Source organism: Blennius ocellaris, assembly GCF_963422515.1.
Source record: "Blennius ocellaris genome assembly, chromosome: 1".
Taxonomy (NCBI): Eukaryota; Metazoa; Chordata; class Actinopteri; order Blenniiformes; family Blenniidae; genus Blennius; species Blennius ocellaris.
This window is the reverse complement of record NC_137650.1, coordinates 19,131,358-19,150,989: the sequence shown is the minus strand read 5'-3', so window position 1 is coordinate 19,150,989 and position 19,632 is coordinate 19,131,358. Positions and strand designations below refer to the sequence as shown.

Below are 19,632 nucleotides of genomic sequence, written 5' to 3'. Positions count from 1 at the left end.
TGCAGAGATGTCCACCCGTGGTCTTTAAGGGCCACTGCCCTGCATGATTTTGCCATCTACCAGTTTCAAGACACCTTAGTCTTTTAAAAGTGTCATCGCCGAGGCCTGCAGAAACCTGGTAATGAGGCACTTACTGTAATTAGCTGTGTTGGATCAGGGAGACATCTAAAACGTGCAGGACAGTCGCCCTCCAGTACTGGATGTCCCTGCATTAATGTAAATTACATGAGCTGGAACAGTGAAGTGGCCTAACATCCAAAATGGTTGGTTGCCTGGGAACCCAGTGGAAGGAAATTGTTTAAGACTGTACAAGATATTTGTGGGTGTTTAGGTCACTGAACATATGAAGAAGCACTTTGTGGTTTTTCGATATTTTAACCACCTTGTTTTCTGATAAATGCTGATAAAAGTCCATGAGTTAGCATCGAGAGGGTGGAGCAAGTAACACTAGAGCCTGCTAAGACGGTGTGTCTGTGGGAGTGTAGGGGGGCGGGCCAAATTGACATAAACCCAGCAAGAAGCTCTTCAATTCAGCCTGCGTCAGCATCCCTTCCTCCCTTCACACACATATCCATCCATCCACACCATCGTGCTGTTATTGATGAAGCCACCTCTTTATATGGTAATGTCTTTCACACCTGAAAGGCATCAGGAGGGCATGATTGCTCTCTCTCTCTCTCTCTCTCTCTCTCTCTCTCTCTCTCTCTCTCTCTCTCTCTCTCTCTCTCTCTCTCTCTCTCTCTCTCTCTCTCTGTGTATATATTTTTTCGTGGCCTTCACCAAAAAAAAAAAAAAAAAAACGCATAGACCTCTGCTATTATTATATATTATGAACACAAATCACATGTATTTTCACCCTCTCACTGCCTCTCACCTTCACACACACACCCATGAGGAGCCCATTAGCACTGATGGAGATATGTATGCCGCTCACATCTGTCACATGTCGCTGCCGTAGCAACACCAGCTGCTGTGGTTACCATAGGCCTGCTTGTGTGGCGTCATGGGATTTGGTTATTACAGAATAGCTTGCTGGCTGTGTGCAGAGATAAACACTCCTGAGGACAGATTCCTGAGCAGTGATACTCCACCCTTTGATCTGATAAGTACACTAATTGCAAACTAATTACTGGTTGTGGGTGACAATTATCTGGTGACTGGGTTTTGTTAAACTGATTGTACGTATAAGTGTATCAACTCAGCTTGCTTTTTGGTGGATTGAAAAATCAAAACAAAAGAAACATCTGAATCAGCAGATAGATCAGTATGCTCCATAGCTTCAGTTCACATAATAATGGCTCTACAAAACAGGAGACAGGTGATGCTGGAGAGAGGGATATTCTGCATATTTTCTTAGTTTCCATTCTTTATATCTTAAACATCATTATTCTGCCAGGTACTGTGCAATTACATCAGTAAGAAAATATGCAACTATGTATAACTAGTTGTATTAATGCAAACATATTACAACTATAAACTTTTCAGGACAGCCAGAGTTTCTCCTGTATATTGTGGGGCTGATGGCCTGAAACTATATAGACAACATGGGAACCATTGGTCTTCATCAGAAGTGGTAAGCACCGTGCCGTTTACTTCAATGAGCTGTGAATCATTTTCAAAATCGTTATGTATCATCAAAAAGATGTGCAGAGCAATAAATACGTATCTCACTTCATCAAAACACAGCAAAACTATATCAACTCAACTAAATTTATGCAATCCTTATTGAAAGAAAATTAAAAAGCAAAGTTTTTGTAGAAGTAGATGGATACTAATACTTTAGAAATAGCGAACATAATTGGTAGGGTGGCAAAAATAGAGGCGTAAGTGTGTCAGGAAACAAAAAAAAGTCACTTTCCCAATGTCACTGTTCTTTAACTGTAATCGGTCGCCGGCACTATAAAGTTCACAGTCTGTCTGCAGCAAACCCTGCAGACAGCTGTTCAATCTCCAGCCACATCTTGGCAGACACTTCAATGATTCAGCTAATATAAACATTTTAAGTGCTTACATGAAAGCCAAAAGAAAGTCCCAGCAGTGAATTACTCTGTACTTCACATAACGTGCTCAAATGGACAAAAAAAAGCTCAGATGAAAGGAATCGCAATAAGTCTCAAGTTGACAGTAAGAGGTCCTCGGTGAGAGGATATATTCACAAACATTTCCTTCTTTGGCTTTATTTTAGTGACTGATGTGGGACTGTATATGTTTCACTTCATAAACATTGATGGTTTTGACTTTCAGCTGATCTGAAACAGACACTTTGCTGATGAGTAGCACACACACACACACACACACACACACACACACACACACACACACACACACACACACACACACACACACACAGTGACCCACTTTCCTCAGCTGAACTGGACCAACCAAAAAGAGCGCTCCCTCCATCCATGTATGATTTGAGGGATGAACACGGGGATATTGACAGAGAGACAGAAATACACAATAGTAGAGCAGGGGCAGAGGCCTTAAGTGAATACAGCTGTGAAGCCAGATGTGTATTTGGGTCTGGTGGTTACACTCGTGCGTGCATTTTCCATGTCCTAACCTGAAAACATACTCTGCTCATTCTAATCCCTCAACAGAGCACTGCTTTGCCCCAATGTCCCGCCCATTTTGCCCCTGGCAACATGACCACCCTGCCTCTCTCTGCCTCTCTCTGCCTCTCTCTGCCTCTCTCCAGCTGACTGAGGAACAGGAGAAACATGTTGATTTCAAAGTTTAGTGAGAATTCCAACAGTGGATCATCTACTAAAATCTAATATTTTCTATCAAGGAAAGTGACAATTCTCTCTCTCTCTCTCTCTCTCTCTCTCTCTCTCTCTCTCTCTCTCTCTCTCTCTCACACACACACACACACACACACAGACACAGACACACACAGACACACACAGACACACACAAAACAGTGCAGACATCTAAACAAGAAAAATATTCAAGAGGTGAGAGTGGTGAAGGTCATCATTAGCATAAGATTAGCGTCCCTGTGTGAGAATGGGTGTGTATTTGTAGTTCTCATGTTGTGGAGATGAATCTGTACATACAATCACTGCCAGGAGAGCTATCTCTGTTCTGGGGAGAGAAAAAACAAGTAAATATTTCAAGATAGATGCTTGGTTTAAGGTTGGGCATAAGACTGTTTGTGTGTGTGTGTGTGTGTGTGTGTGTGTGTGTGTGTGTGTGTGTGTGTGTGTGTGTGTGTGTGTGTGTGTGTGTGTGTGTGTGTGTGTGCGTGCGTGCGTGCGTGCGTGCGTGTGAGAAAGAGAGAGATTGGGAGTTATATCAGGTGGTGGATGTGTTTGTATTCTGGCTGCGTGGGGTCACATATGTCCCGGCATCCTGGGGGAATAACATGGGGTCTCATGCTTACAGTACACCACACACACACACACACACACACACACACACACACACACACACACACACACACACACACACACACACACACACACACACACACACACACACACACAGACACACACACAGACAACTGCTGCTCTGGCACATTTGGTAAAGGGAAGGATCACTGGGTCACATTGCTTCACCAAGGACATGATTTCAGTTTTTATTTAATGCGTGACATCCATAAAGATTACTTCACATTTATTATAAAAAAGCATGATGTATATAAACAGTGCAGTTCTTTTATTCTAAATTAATAAACAATAAAACTATATAATGAATACCATCCACTTATTTGGTTGAGTTGATTTATTTTCACTAATTGTAGTTGCCAAAGAGACAAATTAAACAGTGGTAAAATCAATAAATGTGAGTCATTTTTTGGTTTAAAACCATCAACTGTTATGAAAATAATGTCCCAAAACAAACAAAAACAGACTAAATTTATCAAGATATGAAAAAAAACCAAGTGCTGCTTCAAGCCACCTGCTAACAATGCATCATTTCATTCATCAGCACAAACAAATCGAAGCATTTAAGAACACGTGTTATAGGCATGTTCTGCTTTTTTATTATTATGCACAGTGGGCAACACCTGTGCATACAAAGCCCAGCTTATTTAAAAGTCTCTATCTTTGTTTCTCTTTAATACTTTGAAGTTTGAATGAGTCAAGTACCCACAGTGAACAAAGCTTTACTTTCGACTGATAAATACTGGACGAAATGGAGAAGATTTTTCAGGTCCCAATGTCTCTTTGTTGCTTTTAGTTTATAAACCATTAAGTAATGTTTGAATACTATTTCTAAACCAGCCCATGTTATAAAGCATACTTTCATTACCATGATAAATGAAACATGTTGTAACATGTTTGCATGTGTGTGTGTGTGTGTGTGTCTGTGGCATAAAGTACCATCCAATGGGACATTGTGGACAATGGGTTGTAGAAATTATGCTTCAATTATGCTTCAAATTATGCTTCATTACGCCGGGGTTTATTTGACATATAACTTTACTACGTTATACTGCTTAGTGTTGTTTTTCATATTTTTGTGGCATAGCTTTTTCTCCACCAGTTGGGTTTTCCTTGTGTTCAAACGTTATCCGTAACATAAAATCTACACGTTATATTACTGTGTCTATTCTACAATGCAATAAAGTTAACCACAGCCTGAATGTCTCATTCAGCCTAAACTGAACCCAAACTCACAAATAACAGTTTGATCAGTGGTCCGCCAGTCTCAACTAACCCCCGTTGTGCTCCTAATCATTTCCAACTGTCCTGCTCTTGAACACATATAAACCCAGCGTCTCCTCTTCTATCACTGTCACACAGGTTATATTTGGCTTTCCTTTATGCTGACGACACTTTATTAGCCACCCCCTGGTACAAACATGTGCTTATTTGTTACAAATTAACTCAAGGCTGGATGTGTTTATACTTTATGACTAGAATTCAGTGGACTGCAGCAGGAGGCCAACAGACCCAGAGGAAACATGAGTCAGACACGCTGCTCATGCAGCCACTAACTCGAACAACCGTATGGATATACGCAGATACGTTTCACTCAAAACTAGAATGGAGCATATACATACTTCTGTGGAGACAAATGTGGCATGTTTCTCTCGCCAATAAATAGCACAAGTTAGAAAAGTGTTTAGTATGAATACACAGTATCCGATATACATCACATGATGAATTTGTTCAGCCCATTCTTTGATCCCGAATCTTAAATCTTCATGATGTAACACTGGATATTGAGAATCACTGTACTAATGCAGATGAAACTGATTATATTGACAATTTACAGGGGGGAAAAAAGGAATTACTTGCCAAAGAAAATTGGAAAAGGCAGCAGTCCATATGGATTAATACCGTCTCTAAGAGGTCAGTGTCATTTAGTAATCCATCATGTTAATTCATTCAAAAGAAGAAAGGCAATTTGGAATGAAGTGAGCCCATTGATTTTGGTGCAATGATCAATCAATGAAAGAGAGACTGTGAGATAAAAATCTAAATCGCCTCCTCTGTGTTCATCATTTTGTTTGTGGTACTCTGTCAGTAACTGATTAACAGCTTCAGATATAATAGTTCTCCAGAAACCCAAAGGCTGTTTGGCTTCTACTGTTTCTCACGACTGGTCAAATGGGGTTTGGAGGAACTGCAAAATCCTTACGATTTGACACAGTGAGCAAGGGAATGATTAGAGGCCCTGTGTTTCATGAGCAACCAATTTAATGAGCGTCACTGTCCAAATGCCACAGTTAATGAAGGAAGAAGTTATTATGGGGGGCTATGCCACTGAGCATGCCCAACTCAGCACTGGATCCGGTGGTACAAAAACAAAAGCATGATGATTCACATCATAATGGACAAGGAGGAAACAATTTGGCCTTTACCTTGCTGGAGTAAGATCCAGGGATGAGCAGCTTGAGTGCTTGTCGTTTCAGCTCTGCCAGCCGAGCGTTGCAGTTCTCACACCAGATTCCTCTCTCGCTACCGGGGGAACTCCCACTGCCCGAGGCCGGCGATCCTGTCCCAAAACCTGGGGAGCCACCGAGAGATCCAGGTGACCCGGTCCCAATCCCAGGGGAGATGGTCCCCGGTGATCCAGAGAAGGACCCTGGTGAAGAGATTCCAGAGCCGGGGGACGGGGTGCCTGTGGAGCTGGGCATGGAGCCAGCACCCTCCGGGGCCGGGCGCATGTTGTTGCGATTGGCTTCCTCGTGCGCCTTCCGGTACCATGTCTCCGGAAAAATGGAGGCAGATTTGGTTGGGGAAGAGTCAGGCACCTGTAAAAAAGGGTTTTAAAAGGAGAAGAACTCAATAGATCTTTTTACAGCAGAGATGGTGAGATGTAAGCGTGGGGGGGGGGGGGGGGGGGGGGGGGGGGGGCATATGCGCATTCATAAATCAGCACACTCAACAGATTGCACTGAGTTGACAACAAAATCTCGAGAACACAGTGCATGTTTCTTGCTAATTAAAAGTCAAGCTATTTGCATTTCTTTTCCTGAGAAGTGGAATAATGAATGTTGACTGTTGGACACCAAGCTGTAATCAAGTAGTTTGCCAATTTTTATGATTCAAGAGAGAACGTGAACAATTTGAATAATCTCCATATGAATTCCTACTCAAATATCGGCGCTGAACCTCAACTGATAAACGTTGACTATAAATAATCTGTTATGAAAAAAGGATGCATGTTACTATACTGTCACCAGCATACTGATAGCACACATAAATGGGTAGCCAATGCGTAGACAAGGCGTCTGAACTGAAATCAAGGCATTAAGTCAAATGGTTCAATTAAGACTGTATCCAGGAAACAATATGGGACATTTACTGCAATGGCGCTCCCTCCAAGTCAACAAATTGGATGCCTCCATTATCTGCTAAATATGATCTAGTCATTGGAGACCTGTGTTATTGTGCTCCATTCAGCTCAATGGGAACATCAAATGAGCCGCAAGGAGTTGACAGTTTGATCTTTTGCTGTGGGTACCTCCAGTCAGAGAGCAGTCTCATTGATGTGGTGGTGGCTGAGAGAGGTTGGGCACGAATGTGGTCCCTCACAAGGACTATAATAAGGCAGCAATGAGAAGGCTGAAAGGTGCTCACTCATCTCCAAGTAAAGAGGTGTGTACGATGTACCCAAAGCCAGTGCAGTAAATGAACAATAATCATACTGTACTAGCAGGCTGAGGCACAGGTGTGAAGATGATGTCTGATAGAGCAGCCCAGTCTTTAATTATAAAGACGTGCACAGCATGAGAAGTGATTCTTGAAGTGTGCTCTTCTCAAAAAAAAGAAAAAGAAAATCAACAGCAAAAAGACGAGTTTTATATTCACGTCTGGAGGAAAAGGAGAGAAAACTGCAGCTTCCTATTGGTGTGAGATGAGGCTCAAGCAGCACTGCACGGATGCTAAGTTTTTTTTATGTTTATCAGGCTTATTGGTAACAGAGCGGTGTCCAGCCCTCGGCCGCTGGAATAAATAACCTTACCCCATATTTTCTGCTCCGGCTGCTCACAGACCTCTCCTTAGTCCCCGACAGAGAAGTCATGTTGGAGGTGAGAGGAGGAGGAGAGGAGAAAAAAACCTCTGCTGCTGCTGCTGCTGCTTCACATTCAAAAAATAAAAAATAAAAAGGGCTCAGTGGATCGATTTCAATTAACTACACGACCCTGCAGTTTGCGCTTCTTGAACTGGGGTAGGGGGGGTTGAGGGGGACCTCAGCACACTTTCAGACGCATGTGGAAACCGGTCACATTCCCATGCCGCTGCAAAGACTTAAAAAAAAAAAAAAAGAATCCCGGATGGCTTTTGCTTTAATTTTTATCCCCACCGTTTCCTTGTGTCCAAAGAAATAAAGCGGTTTCACTTGTAGGAAGCCTGCTTTGGAGCCGCCGCTCCCCGCAGCAGTGCGCTGAAACAGGCAGTGTGGCTCAACCGCGCTGCGCACCGCTCCTCTCCATCTGCGCCTTCGTCTGCAGGTACGACGCGTGGCTCGCCCCGGGCCAGATTCCGACGCACCGCTCAGGTCTGCTGCTCCAACCGCAAAGTCACGACTCATTGAGTGGAGATGGATCCGATGAATGCGGCTCGCTCCTCCCCGTCTCGCGCACTGTCCGCACCCTCCTGTTGACTCGCAGAGGCTCCGTGCACTGCTGGAGCCAGCGGTGGACTGGAGGGAGCGCACATCTGGATGAGGGCGGGGCCAACCTGCATCTCGTCCACCTCGAGCCAATACACATCCAGAGCTGCCGGCTGAGTGGCAGGTGAACGCTTGTCCGGGTCACTCAAAAATGGAAATGAAATGACTTTATGATTTGGATTACTTTAATTAAGAATGGCTGCTATGATGCAAAGCAGTGGCCGCCAAACCTTCCGTTCTGGGTTCTGGGAACAACTGCCTGTTAATTACCTCGGGCTGTTTGCAGAGAAGTCAAAGACACGCGGACACACCCATTCTCAACAAAATACAAAAAGAAAAACCTTTCGAAACAGTCTCCGAGATGTGCTATAGATCCTAAAAGGTGCCATATTATTCGACATGTGCAAATCTGATTAACAATCTAAGCCCCAGAGCAGTAAAAATAGTTAACATTGTATGTAATAAAGAACAACAAAATACAAGATATATACCATATAGACAAAAAGGCAGATATTATGTCAGAAATGGTATTCCAACTGGCTTGGTTGAAAAGGCGCAATAAGAAAAACAAAAACATAAAAGACACGAAACAGTTAATGTTTATGTCCAATAAAAGTTGATGCCTTTGAGTTCATTACTTCTTCTTTTGTTTTACATTTCCTGCTTAAAGTGCAGAACATACATTTCCTGGTTAAAGTGCAGAACATTTGTTGGTTCACACTTACTCAGAGGTGCACAGTTACTTTGTCAAAACAGTATTTGCTCCTCTGCAGCCAGCACTTGTGTCTGTTGGATATAAACTGGACAGTGGATGATGTGAGTGGTTTTCCAAAAGAATTAGTTGTGTATGGTCCACCGAGATAAATCCAGAGGGAAAGGTCTGGAATAGAGGGCGAAGACCCAGGGCATGGGAAGAGCATACAAATCAATTCCTGTGTAGAAATCTTTCTCCCTTTCAGATGGAGGAGACACCCTGTGGTACTTTGTGGGAACTGAGAGCAATTGTTGGGTGGAGACACAGTGCCTTCTACTGATGGCAGGAAGGTATTACTGTGAAAGTCAGGCTGAACGAATAATAAATACGCTGGAAATGTTAATGTCGTGGAAAACTGTGGAAACACCTGCAAATACAACATTTGGAGCAACAGTTCCTTTCTGACTCTTTCTTGGTGTCCTCATAGAGGACATACACAACCAAGGGGTCTGAAAGTGTGGGGGTAAGATTAAAACAATTTAAAAACAAAGGAAAAGGAAAAAGAGGATCTTCATGAGGGGAAAAAACCCCCAATGTTATCCCAATCACATTACTCCTCACAACGTTATATTTTAAACGTAATGCACTTTTTAATTTTTTTACTTGAATTATTTTACATAAAAGATACACAAATAAAGTATCACAATTATTAACATATAAAAACACTTTCACAAAACAAAATACATAAATACAAATACAATTATTTGTATTACAAAAGATTACATGTGACAATAATGTTGTTGTTTTTTTAAACTAATAAAATAGATTCCTGACTTTCTACCAATGATATATATAGGTTAGAACTGATTTGTGGATAATTGCATAGTTAATATTTAAATTTTCCTTTGTTTCTTCATGTTTTAGGATTGAGGAAGCAGGTACACACCCTTCAAAAATAATTAACCATTTAAGGAACTGCTTCTTTACTGGTGCATCTTTACACTGACCTTTGAGTCTTGAAGTATATAAAAATCATCAGTTTTTCCATTTATGCCTGTTGTAGTGAGTTCACCATAAAGGTCTAATCTCATCTTATGGATCTTATGGAGGCCTGTCTTTTACAATAGTCTTTCAAATAGCAACATTTGAAATTGCTGTTTCTACATATTCACGATGTGTACATTTCACACCAGTGATTTGAAAAAATAAAAAAGAGCAATCAGAGATGTTTACTTTCTAAAATAACACTCACTCAGTCAAGACCAGACTCCCGATCGTTCCCGTTTTCGACGGACTATAGCAGCCACGTCTTGTTTGAGTGTGGACACGCTCTGTTCTAGCTGCTCTGAGAAGTCCCTCAGCAGACGACTCTGCTCGTCCACAAACAGTCTCAGGCCCAGTAGGTCAGACTCCTCCTGGAAAACACAAAGGTGCATCAAACACAACGGGACACTATAGTTTAGACTGTAGGCACATGAAAAGTCTCACAATTAAGTTATGTAAAGTTGAGAAACAATCAATTGAAACGTGTGATTGTGACATGAAATGAACTTAACCCAGTTTAAATCCTGGCATAAACGATTTAAGGAGATTTCAATGTGATGTATGACCATTGAGCTATTATACCTTATCTATAAAATTAGTATTGCACCTTTCTGCTCTGCATTAACATCTGTCTCTCCATGAAGCAAAGTAGATAGATTACTACATTATTTCGCCATTACTGTAATCTAACAGACCTTTTCTTGAATCTGTGTCAATTATGTGTGATTTGGCATCACACACAGAAATCCTCACAAAACGATGAGACCTGCAGACCAATAGGAACACATACGCTGGGCTTGTGTCTGCGCAGCCGCTGCAGCTGACCTCTGACTGAGGTCATACTGTGGTAGAACACCTTCAAAGCACGGGCAAACTCTGCATCACAGCTGGGACGTACCGAACGACCACGTACACCCTCCCCACCTAAAACCAGAGAGGAGGTAGTTTTGGCACCTGTGTGTAAATGTGTATAAAGGGGAGCAAGTTGAAACTCTTTTGTCAAATTTAAACTCAGAAACATATGAAAGCTCTTGTTTGTTTGGTTTATTTTTAAGTTGAAGGTGTTGCATGTGCTTCAGCTACCAATCCTGGCTGTGTTCAGTTGCTCTCTGAGGCTTTGATTCTCCTTCCTGAGTGAGGCATTGACACTCTTCAGCTCCTCCAAGTCCTGCTGCAGAGCAATGACAGTGCAACTGAGCTCTGAGTCCATCGTCTGCAAAACACCCACACAACATATAGATTCAGATCTCAGTGCTTGCATTTCAATGTTCTTTGGAACACAATTACACCAGATATTTTTTACAGATTTTACAGCATGTATTAAAACAAGTACAGAGGACATGATTATTTTTCTCGGTTGCTACAATCAAAATATAACAAAGATCTCCCTCACTGCAGTTTCTGCTGGACCAGCCTCATCGATGAGGAAGATGCCCTCTGTGGTCATCCTCGCTGCTTCCAGAGATATCATCAAGTGAGAACAGCCCTCTGAGGCAGAACACCAAATCAGAAAAGTAAACTTTAAATCCAGTTTATTTTTGTTTGTTTTTTCTTCTATAGAATCATTTCTTTGAATGAGTCTCACCTTGAAGACCCCAGAGCTCGAGCACAACAGCGCTGCTCTGCAGGTAGTCGAGGAGTCGTTGGGAGGTGTGGAAGGAGGCGAAGTGGATCCTGTGATCCAACAGAGGATTGACGTTGTGCCACACAGCTGGAGTGTATAAAGGCTGGCTGCAGTCAAATAACCGGAAACTAACAGAGAGGTGGAAATAAAGTGAGAATATAAGAAAGGTCCAACTTCTTTCATCCCATCAACAGTCATCACCTGTACACACACTGAGTGGCCTGTGGAGTTGTCATTCCTACACAAAACACAACTATTCCTTTTGTAATCTCAATGAAAGTAGAGAAGTGGACAGTATCCTATTGTATCTTATATCTGTCTGCAGTGTGACTCAGACATCAATGGCTACTGGCCTCAAGATAAACCTGAATAATCCTCAAGCTCTTTACATGTTCTATGGTGACTATTCCTCACCTCCAGGTTGTGAACTTTGATTAGGTTTATTTTTTATTCCCTTTCATGTGGCCCCTCTATATGTACAGTATATCCATAAAGCCACAGGGGTCTCACCCAATTTGGACCCCTCTATTGCGGGCCTCCCTGATCCAGCGGAGGCCGCAACACTGCTCCAGGACCACCTGGAAGTCCAGACGCCGACCCAGAATCTCAGATGGGTCAATCAGGATGTCTTCCTCTCCCAGAGGGCTGAAAAGTGAGAGGACCTGAATATACATGCATCCTTCTGCGTGTTTACTACAGCTTATATATATATGAGACATACAGTCCGGTTGAGGTGCACGGGACAAGCTGTGCTTGTAGGATGGCCTCTTCTGTGCCCTCTGAACCCAACACCTGCAGACAGAGCATCACTCGGCCATTATGTGTTGTATTCAGTAGCACTCCTTAGAAGCAAATACAGTATCAGAATTCACAGGTTTCATTTTTCCAACTGTTGCTTACTCAGGTGGAAAAGTTGAGTTTTTCTCTATAAAACTGTCATGTGTTGACTATGTTGTCACTGGCACTACAGTACAGTGTGTGTGTGTGTGTGTGTGTGTGTGTGTGTGTGTGTGTGTGTGTGTGTGTGTGTGTGTGTGTGTGTGTGTGTGTGTGTGTGTGTGTGTGTGTGTGTGTGTGTGTGTGTGTGTGTGTGTGTGTGTGTGTGTGTGTGTGTGTTTGTGCGTGCGTCCACCTCTAATTGCTCTTCAAGCGGAATGCGAAAAGCCAAAGACTGAAGCCAGAGGTGAGCAGTGCCCAGGAGCAGAGGCTCCACCGGATCCCAGAACGGGTCTTTATCTCTGGGAAGGGCAGCTGCTGTCAAGTCGTCTGCTCTCTTTCAGCGGCGAACAAGAAGACAGAAGGCAGTTATTAGTCAAACTCAAATATTAAAAACACAGCTAATGTTCTGTCATATTTAGATTATTTATTAATAGAATCATTATGCATTTCAGGGGAAAGTTGAAGCTATGCTGGCCAGTCATAACATTATAACCCCTGCAGGTCCCTCCCCTGCACCCTGATCAGTCAAGACATGAGCTCCACAATGTGTTGATGGCTGATCATTGTAGAAGTTCACGGCACAGTGTGCAATTTATTTTTGTAATTTCTAATTTAGGATTCAGTAAAATAAACTATGTTGCGGCCCATGTAAAAAACAAAAGCTTATGAAAAATGTCAAGATTTTACAAATACAACTCAGAAACATGCTGCTTATTAAGTAATGAGTGTTTTCCAGTATTTCTACTAAATGAGAATCATTAAATACGAGCACATCAATTTCTATTTCTATATTTGTGAATTGTCTTTTAAATCCTTTAGCGTAAAGGAGTGCAAATTGAAATGATCAACTTATTTTATTCTTATTTTTCCTCTGGTAGGTACATGTTGTGACATGTATCAAACCTTTGTTTCCTCTGACATACCTGGTCTCCCCTCTGCTCAGCTTCATGCTGCTGGTAGACTTCCTCCATCAGAAACTTGCGGTTCACAAACTTGGCCTTGGACCACATCCAAACCTGAGAACAAGTTTTGAAAACTCAAATTGTGGGAGCCTAAAAGAAAATTGTCTAAGGTACACAAAATACAAATAAAAAGCTACAGCAAAGGACTGACCTGTTTGCTGCCCTTGGAGGTGACTCTGATAACAATATCTTTCTCCAGATCGTGACCTTTTGAATCTGACAGGGCCAGATTCTTGATTTCTAGTTTGAAGTCCACTCCCTGAAAGCACAGCGACTTATATAGAGCAGGGGCTTTTTAATAACGTCCTTCACACAAGACCTTCAAAAACTATTTATGAACATATCAACCTTCAAATAGGCTCCTGGTTACAAAAACATCACAAATACTTTGTGAGTGACCTTATTCAGTTCCTGGCTCATCTGATTTGCTTCTGCTACCATGGGCATCAGTTTGATGTAGTCGTAGAAGACGGCGAGCAGACTCGGGTCTGTCTGACTGGCTCCAGTACTGGACTCTCCTAAAAACACACAAATGATACACTACTCCCAAAACCAAGTTCTCTCGATAGCTTCTCCTCCCACTCACCCAGGTGGATGCCTTCTGCAGCGGCGAGTTCAGCCTGGAAGTAATCATAGTCGTAACGGCTCCAGTCATCTCCACTTCTGTCCGATGGATAACCAATAAACAGGTAGGTACAGTTGGATCCCAGAATCAGACGATCCTAAAAGGTACATAAACTGTCATCTACAAACAGAACATTGGACAGTCACGTCATATAATCGGTACTTCGATGTATAAAACCCACCAGGTGCTGGAGCGCCGTGGTCTGAAAGATTTCTGTGCCATTTACTATGACCTTTGACCCCGTCAGCGGGGTCACTGTTACCCGACGCTCTTCATTCCTGAACACAGCGTGGCGCTCCTGGATCCTAACACACAACACACCACGCAAAAAAATCTTCAAATGCACCTTCATGGTTAGAAATTGATTTTGATTTCAAAGAGAAACACAGGAAAGAGTCTAATCCCTGTTCCTGTGTGCACTGGCTTACTGATGTTATATTAGTTCACTGATTAAATTAAAACTCACCCTAAGCCCTTGATAGAGATGGATCTTTTGGAAGACTCACAAAGTCCAATGTCCCAATCACCTAGAAGGAGAAAAATATGTTAGAAGTTAGAACTTTGCAGAAGTTTAGCTGCATTTAGCTGCTTAACCTGTGATTTCCCATGTTTCCCCTTTACAACACGACCCTCTCGGAATGTATACTGAAAATATAAGAAGTTCGACAAACCCTCCTGGATAAAAAGCTTGACCACTCCCGACAGTTGGGCGTCCTCATTGATGTTCAGGATGTAGGGATGCATTTGCATCATCCTCCTCTCCTGAGAGCGAGACCGAGGGGCAGACATGTCGTCAACGTCAAGAAGACAAAAGATTTTTCTCGCAAAAATGCTTTTGCTATGCTTCCAAACAGTCCGTCTGCACTTTGTGCTCGTGTGTTTCATGAAGCTTTTGTCTGACAGTTATTTGCAGCAGTGCACCTGTGTGATGTTTGCATACTGTTGCTCCCAGTCTTTAAGGGCCTCCTGCAGGTGTTGTTCCCACAGGGTCTGTATGGCTCGGATCTGGAGCTCATTGTGAGCCAGCAGTTGACGAAGCTCCTCTATAAACACAATATAACAGCACATGAAAGCCTCTCTCAGTCTCACCGGCTAAGTCTAAGTTTTCCCGTTTCTTACTAGTTTCATCATTTGCTCTGCGCCCTTCCTGGCCCAGTCGGCTCAGCCGCTGCAGCAGCCTTGCGTTCTCGGCTTTCAGCTCTTTTACGAGACGCTCTGTGGGGCTCTCGTTCACCACTGCTCGGTTCAGGATGCGCTTTGCCCTGAAAAAAAAAATTATGAGGGTCGATGGACAAAGGGCAAAAAAAAAAAGCCAGTAAATATATGAGAAACAGGTGAAAAGGAAAAGGCAGAAAAAGTGGGTTCATGTATCAGGTTAGGAAAATGGGGACAGTATTATTGGTTTACTCTCAATGATTTAATGTACCTCTCAGCATAACGCAAGGTGGACAGAGACTCTTCATAACAGATATCAGCAGGGCTCAGCGTCGCGATCTTGAAAGTTCATAATATAATTTTTCCATTCCATTCACATTCACATGTTTCGAAATTGCAGGACAAGGATTTGACTTTGTATTGACATTAAACAACGGTGTTTGCCGCCGCCAGCAGTTACCATAACAGTGCGACTGTTGCCTCCCAGCGCAGACTGCAGCAGCTTGGTGAGAACCGAGTCCCTGTAAGGAATATGGACAACCTTCTTCCCCACCGCCACATCAGCCAGGGCACTGCAGAGAGAGAGAGAGAGAGTGAGATGACACTGATAAAATACGCTCAGTTGAACTAAGATCAAACTAAACCCTTGGTCAACCTGATGACATTGCCCAGGGTGGTGAGGCTGAGATTGATGGCTGTGCCCTCTTTGAGTCTGTCAGCCTCTGATCCTGACGACCGCTGACGTTCGCTGCCGGCCAAGTCCACCAGGTTAACGTTGGACTGCTTTGTGATGCTCTCTTTAGAGAAGATCTGACAGGAGGATTCGGCAATAGAAATAGACTTCTGTAAAAATCCCCATCTATCCACAGATGCAACCAAAGAATAATATACCAAGAAGTCATTTCTCTGGATTAAAATTAAACATTACATTTGAATATTTATTGGGTTTTATCACATCAGGCCATAAACACATTTTTAAAACTATTGCAATTTACACTCGACAGATCATTTTCAGTCACACGAAGACAGACTATGGTAATGCATATCAATTTTCAATGTGTTGTGATTTTATTTACAGTAATCTCAACCTGATATTATTTGGAGTAGCACCTGCTTGAGCTGAAGAATAATGAGCATGTGTGAGCGACTGCTGTTGGCGTTCATGTGAGTGGCTGCAGTGGTTCGGGTCCTGGTCCCCTGCTCCATCAACTGCTCCACCTGCCCAGACAGTTTAGCTTCAGTGTCTCCTAATGCAGCAGGAGAGTTTACGCTTGCGGTTAGAGGTTCACGTTTATTTATGTCAAGATTCTGATATTTATAAGACGAGCAAATCGGCACAAAGCCTGCGCTTGTCGTTTCCTTACGATTAAATAAAAATTAAGTGATACTTTACCAGCAAGGTAACAGAGTAAGTTTACAAAACATGACCACAAAAAGTAGAAAAAGAAAAAAGAAGTAAATAAATAATTAAACAATACAAAAAATAATAACACCAAAACAATTCCGTTTTATACTTGTTGAAAATGTGTGTCTTTGGTTAATAGAGATATTATTTTATAATATGAGGGGATTTTCTATCCATACAGAATATACAGATGTAATATAAAATTCTTTCCCCATATGCAGATATAATGTACTCAAAGGTATACTAAAAAAAAAAAAAAAAGAAATATTTATGAGTCATCTTTAATAAAACTTTAAGTATCATCCAGTTGTGTGGAAATCTGCTTCTTATTGCTCTATATCTGTCCATGTCTACCTGTGATGCACTCTCACAGGGGACGGTACGGAGACCTTCCACATAAAACCCTCGCTGCTGCTCCTCTCTGACTCTGAGCCCACCTGGAGTACGGGACCCTCGAGACAGCAGGTCAACCACCTGTGGGGGAGGTGGGGTTGGGGGTGGGGGTTGGGGAGGGTGGGGTAAAACCATGAGTCAACTGATGATGTATGATGGAAAACATATTATATTTTTTTTTTTAAAGAGTAGATTGAGAGCAGCTGTACAACATCAGAGTTCCAAGTCTATACCAACCTGTTCATTATAGATTTCCAGCATACTAAAAAACACCTACGCAGACATAAAAAAAAAAAAAAGAGAGATTAAAAAGGAGTCAGATTCAGGGAATTTAGAAAATAACAGTCTTGTTTAGCTTTTTTAGTACCTGACATTGTCTGCTCTCTTGGTTTTCGTTGATGGCCTGAAACAGTCGGTCGCAGAGTTTAGGAACCAGACCTTTGTTCGGCCCATAGCCCACCATCGAATAACTTTTTCCTGAGCCAGTCTGCCCATAGGCCAACAATGTTGCATTGTAGCCCTGCAGAGGTTAGTTACAGGCAATTATTATTATTGCTGTCTGAGCAGCACGATTACATATTGCCATATGAAGACTGTCACGTAAAATACAATGATTTCCACCTGCAGTGCATTCTCCAGTATTCCTTCGCCGAGGTCTTGGAACACACTGTCCTGGAAACAGGTGATATGAGCAGCATATCTAAAATCCTTGTAATGCATCTGATCCCATCAAAACTATCGTGTCAGTACAGTCAGTAATGTAGATTTTTTTTGCTATATGCAACATTAATAATTGGTTTATCATATCTGCCTTTTCTGGTTTCAGTTTGGTGTAAATGTTTCCACCATGCTATGCTGGAGCTGACCTGGTCAGCGTACCGTCCTCCTGGCTCCTCGGACACGTACAGACCTCTGTGATCCCTCACGAAACCGCTGTGGGACCAATAGGCGTAATCGAAACAGAACGATCGCCGGGTCTGGCAGTCCCGTGAGTCTTGGATGGTGATGGAGCTGGACACCATGGAGACAACACAGCGGCTGCCTGCATCTCTCTCCCTCTGACAGGAAGTGGAAATGAAAAGGAATTAGGTCAGCAGAAAGAAATGGAGGCATGTGGGAGGGTGTAACTCTTCATAACTACTATTGTTTTTCACTCATAGCATTCTGGTGAGTATCAATTCAAGCTTGTTTTTGGGAGCCTTTCTGTGTGGAGCTGGCATTTTATCTCTGTGCAGGTGTGGCTTTTCTCCAGAGTCTCTGATTTGCCTTCACCGTCCAAAAACGTGCTTGAGATTATTTGATAACTCAAATTTGCCTGTAGGTGTGACTGTGACTGTGTATAATTATCTTTCTGTGTCTGGCTAAACCCGTCACCTCACAGCATGAACGTTTCCGTTTTCAACCCGTTGGCAGGTGTGGCCTATCTGTGTGGAGTTTTGCATGTTTAATTTTAGGTATGATTTCTCTGCATTTTGCTCCTCTCGTTTACAGGAGTGGTGGGCTGACACAGTGAGGCACCCAGAGAGCAGGGGGTCAAGGGTATTGCTGAGGGAAAGGCTGGAGAAGCACATTTGGGATCAGACGTTTGCAGGTTTGTTGACTCCCGCTGCTCCCTGGACTCCGCACTGTGGCGGCCTACTGCTTGTAGCATGTATAGTTAAGGTGAACTATGAATAGGGTGGGTCAAATACAAAAAAAGTTATTTCTCCAGTGGGATCAGTAAAATATGTTTCATTTCTGCTCAAGTCCTGTATTGACTGCATTCGACAGAGATCACAGCAATACTAGTGATTATAGAATATGAAAATGGTGCAGAGAAAAGTAAAGACACATTCCTGTCTTTCATGAAATATTTTTAACTTCAAAGCTGTTGTCACTCAGTAATTATTTTTTCTATACAATATAGATACTCAATACAAACAAAAGTAGAATTACTCAAAGTGTCTAAAAGCTTACTGACAGCACTCTTCAATTGTCGATTGTAATTTGCCAAAGTGAAACATACTCCGAGTACATATGAAAAATGCAAAACATGACATAATATGGATATAAAAGAAGCAACAGCAAACTGACCTTGTTAAACGGTCGGACTCGCACGGCCACTTTGACACAGTCCTTGCTGTGCATGTCTGAAGCTTTGGCCTTCATGGTGCAGCAGGCAGGTATCGGCACAGCAGACAGGCTCACTGAGTGATCAACTCCCCTCTCACACGACACGACACACCGCTGTTTCGAGTTACACGCCGACATGGACACAACTGGGGCAGAGATGCTGAGAGAGGCAGGAAACGTGGTTCAAATAGAGAGACGACAGACTGGTTTGCTTACTGAAATGTAGGGGGGTAAAAAGTCTTCAAGTCAGAAAACAACACTTCATGATGAAGTTTAACACTAATTTCATCACTCAAAAGATGTACTGAAAATATCATTATCAGATTTCATTTCAGAAAGACGATCTACTTTCAGATGAAAGGCTTCCCGCTCTCCAAGCGAGGCAGAGAAGATAAAGGCTGGTTTCACTTTCACCTCATCCAACACTATAAATTATAGATCAGATGAACCCCTGGAGGCCACACAGGAGACGCACACATGCTTACAGTTATGTTAAGTTTGAGTGGCTTTGTCTCCAATCAAACTTTTAACAGTAAAATCAAAGTGTTGAATTTAATTAAAGTACGACAGCTTTGTTCAATGCTGGAAGCTGCATCAGCTTGACAG

At 42.5% G+C, this 19,632-nt stretch overlaps 2 protein-coding genes across 2 annotated transcripts in view; both read right to left on the bottom strand.

The window, feature by feature from the left end:
* The window catches only part of kif26ba (kinesin family member 26Ba), a 79,495-nt gene extending 71,963 nt beyond the window's left edge, over positions 1-7,532 (bottom strand). The window contains exons 1-2 of the mRNA XM_080501934.1: positions 7,423-7,532; positions 5,816-6,208 (exon numbers count right to left, since the gene is read on the bottom strand). Of these exons, the coding sequence (XP_080358060.1) occupies positions 5,816-6,208; positions 7,423-7,482 (453 nt within the window). The 5' untranslated portion in view covers positions 7,483-7,532. The remainder of the gene's footprint in view (positions 1-5,815; positions 6,209-7,422) is intronic.
* A 2,491-nt stretch (positions 7,533-10,023) lies between these two features.
* kif28 (kinesin family member 28) lies at positions 10,024-19,164 on the bottom strand (the record flags this gene model as incomplete). Its single annotated transcript, XM_080500628.1, has 27 exons — positions 10,024-10,182; positions 10,602-10,735; positions 10,895-11,024; positions 11,205-11,299; positions 11,397-11,563; positions 11,946-12,080; positions 12,157-12,227; positions 12,568-12,708; positions 13,298-13,390; positions 13,488-13,595; positions 13,736-13,854; positions 13,923-14,058; positions 14,143-14,266; positions 14,428-14,488; positions 14,633-14,723; positions 14,883-15,004; positions 15,081-15,223; positions 15,388-15,455; positions 15,577-15,688; positions 15,772-15,926; positions 16,227-16,334; positions 16,876-16,995; positions 17,152-17,187; positions 17,282-17,434; positions 17,536-17,586; positions 17,781-17,972; positions 18,988-19,164. The coding sequence occupies 27 exons, from the start codon at positions 19,162-19,164 to the stop codon at positions 10,024-10,026; spliced, it is 3,201 nt and encodes a 1,066-aa protein (XP_080356754.1).
* Between the last annotated feature and the right edge of the window lie 468 nt (positions 19,165-19,632).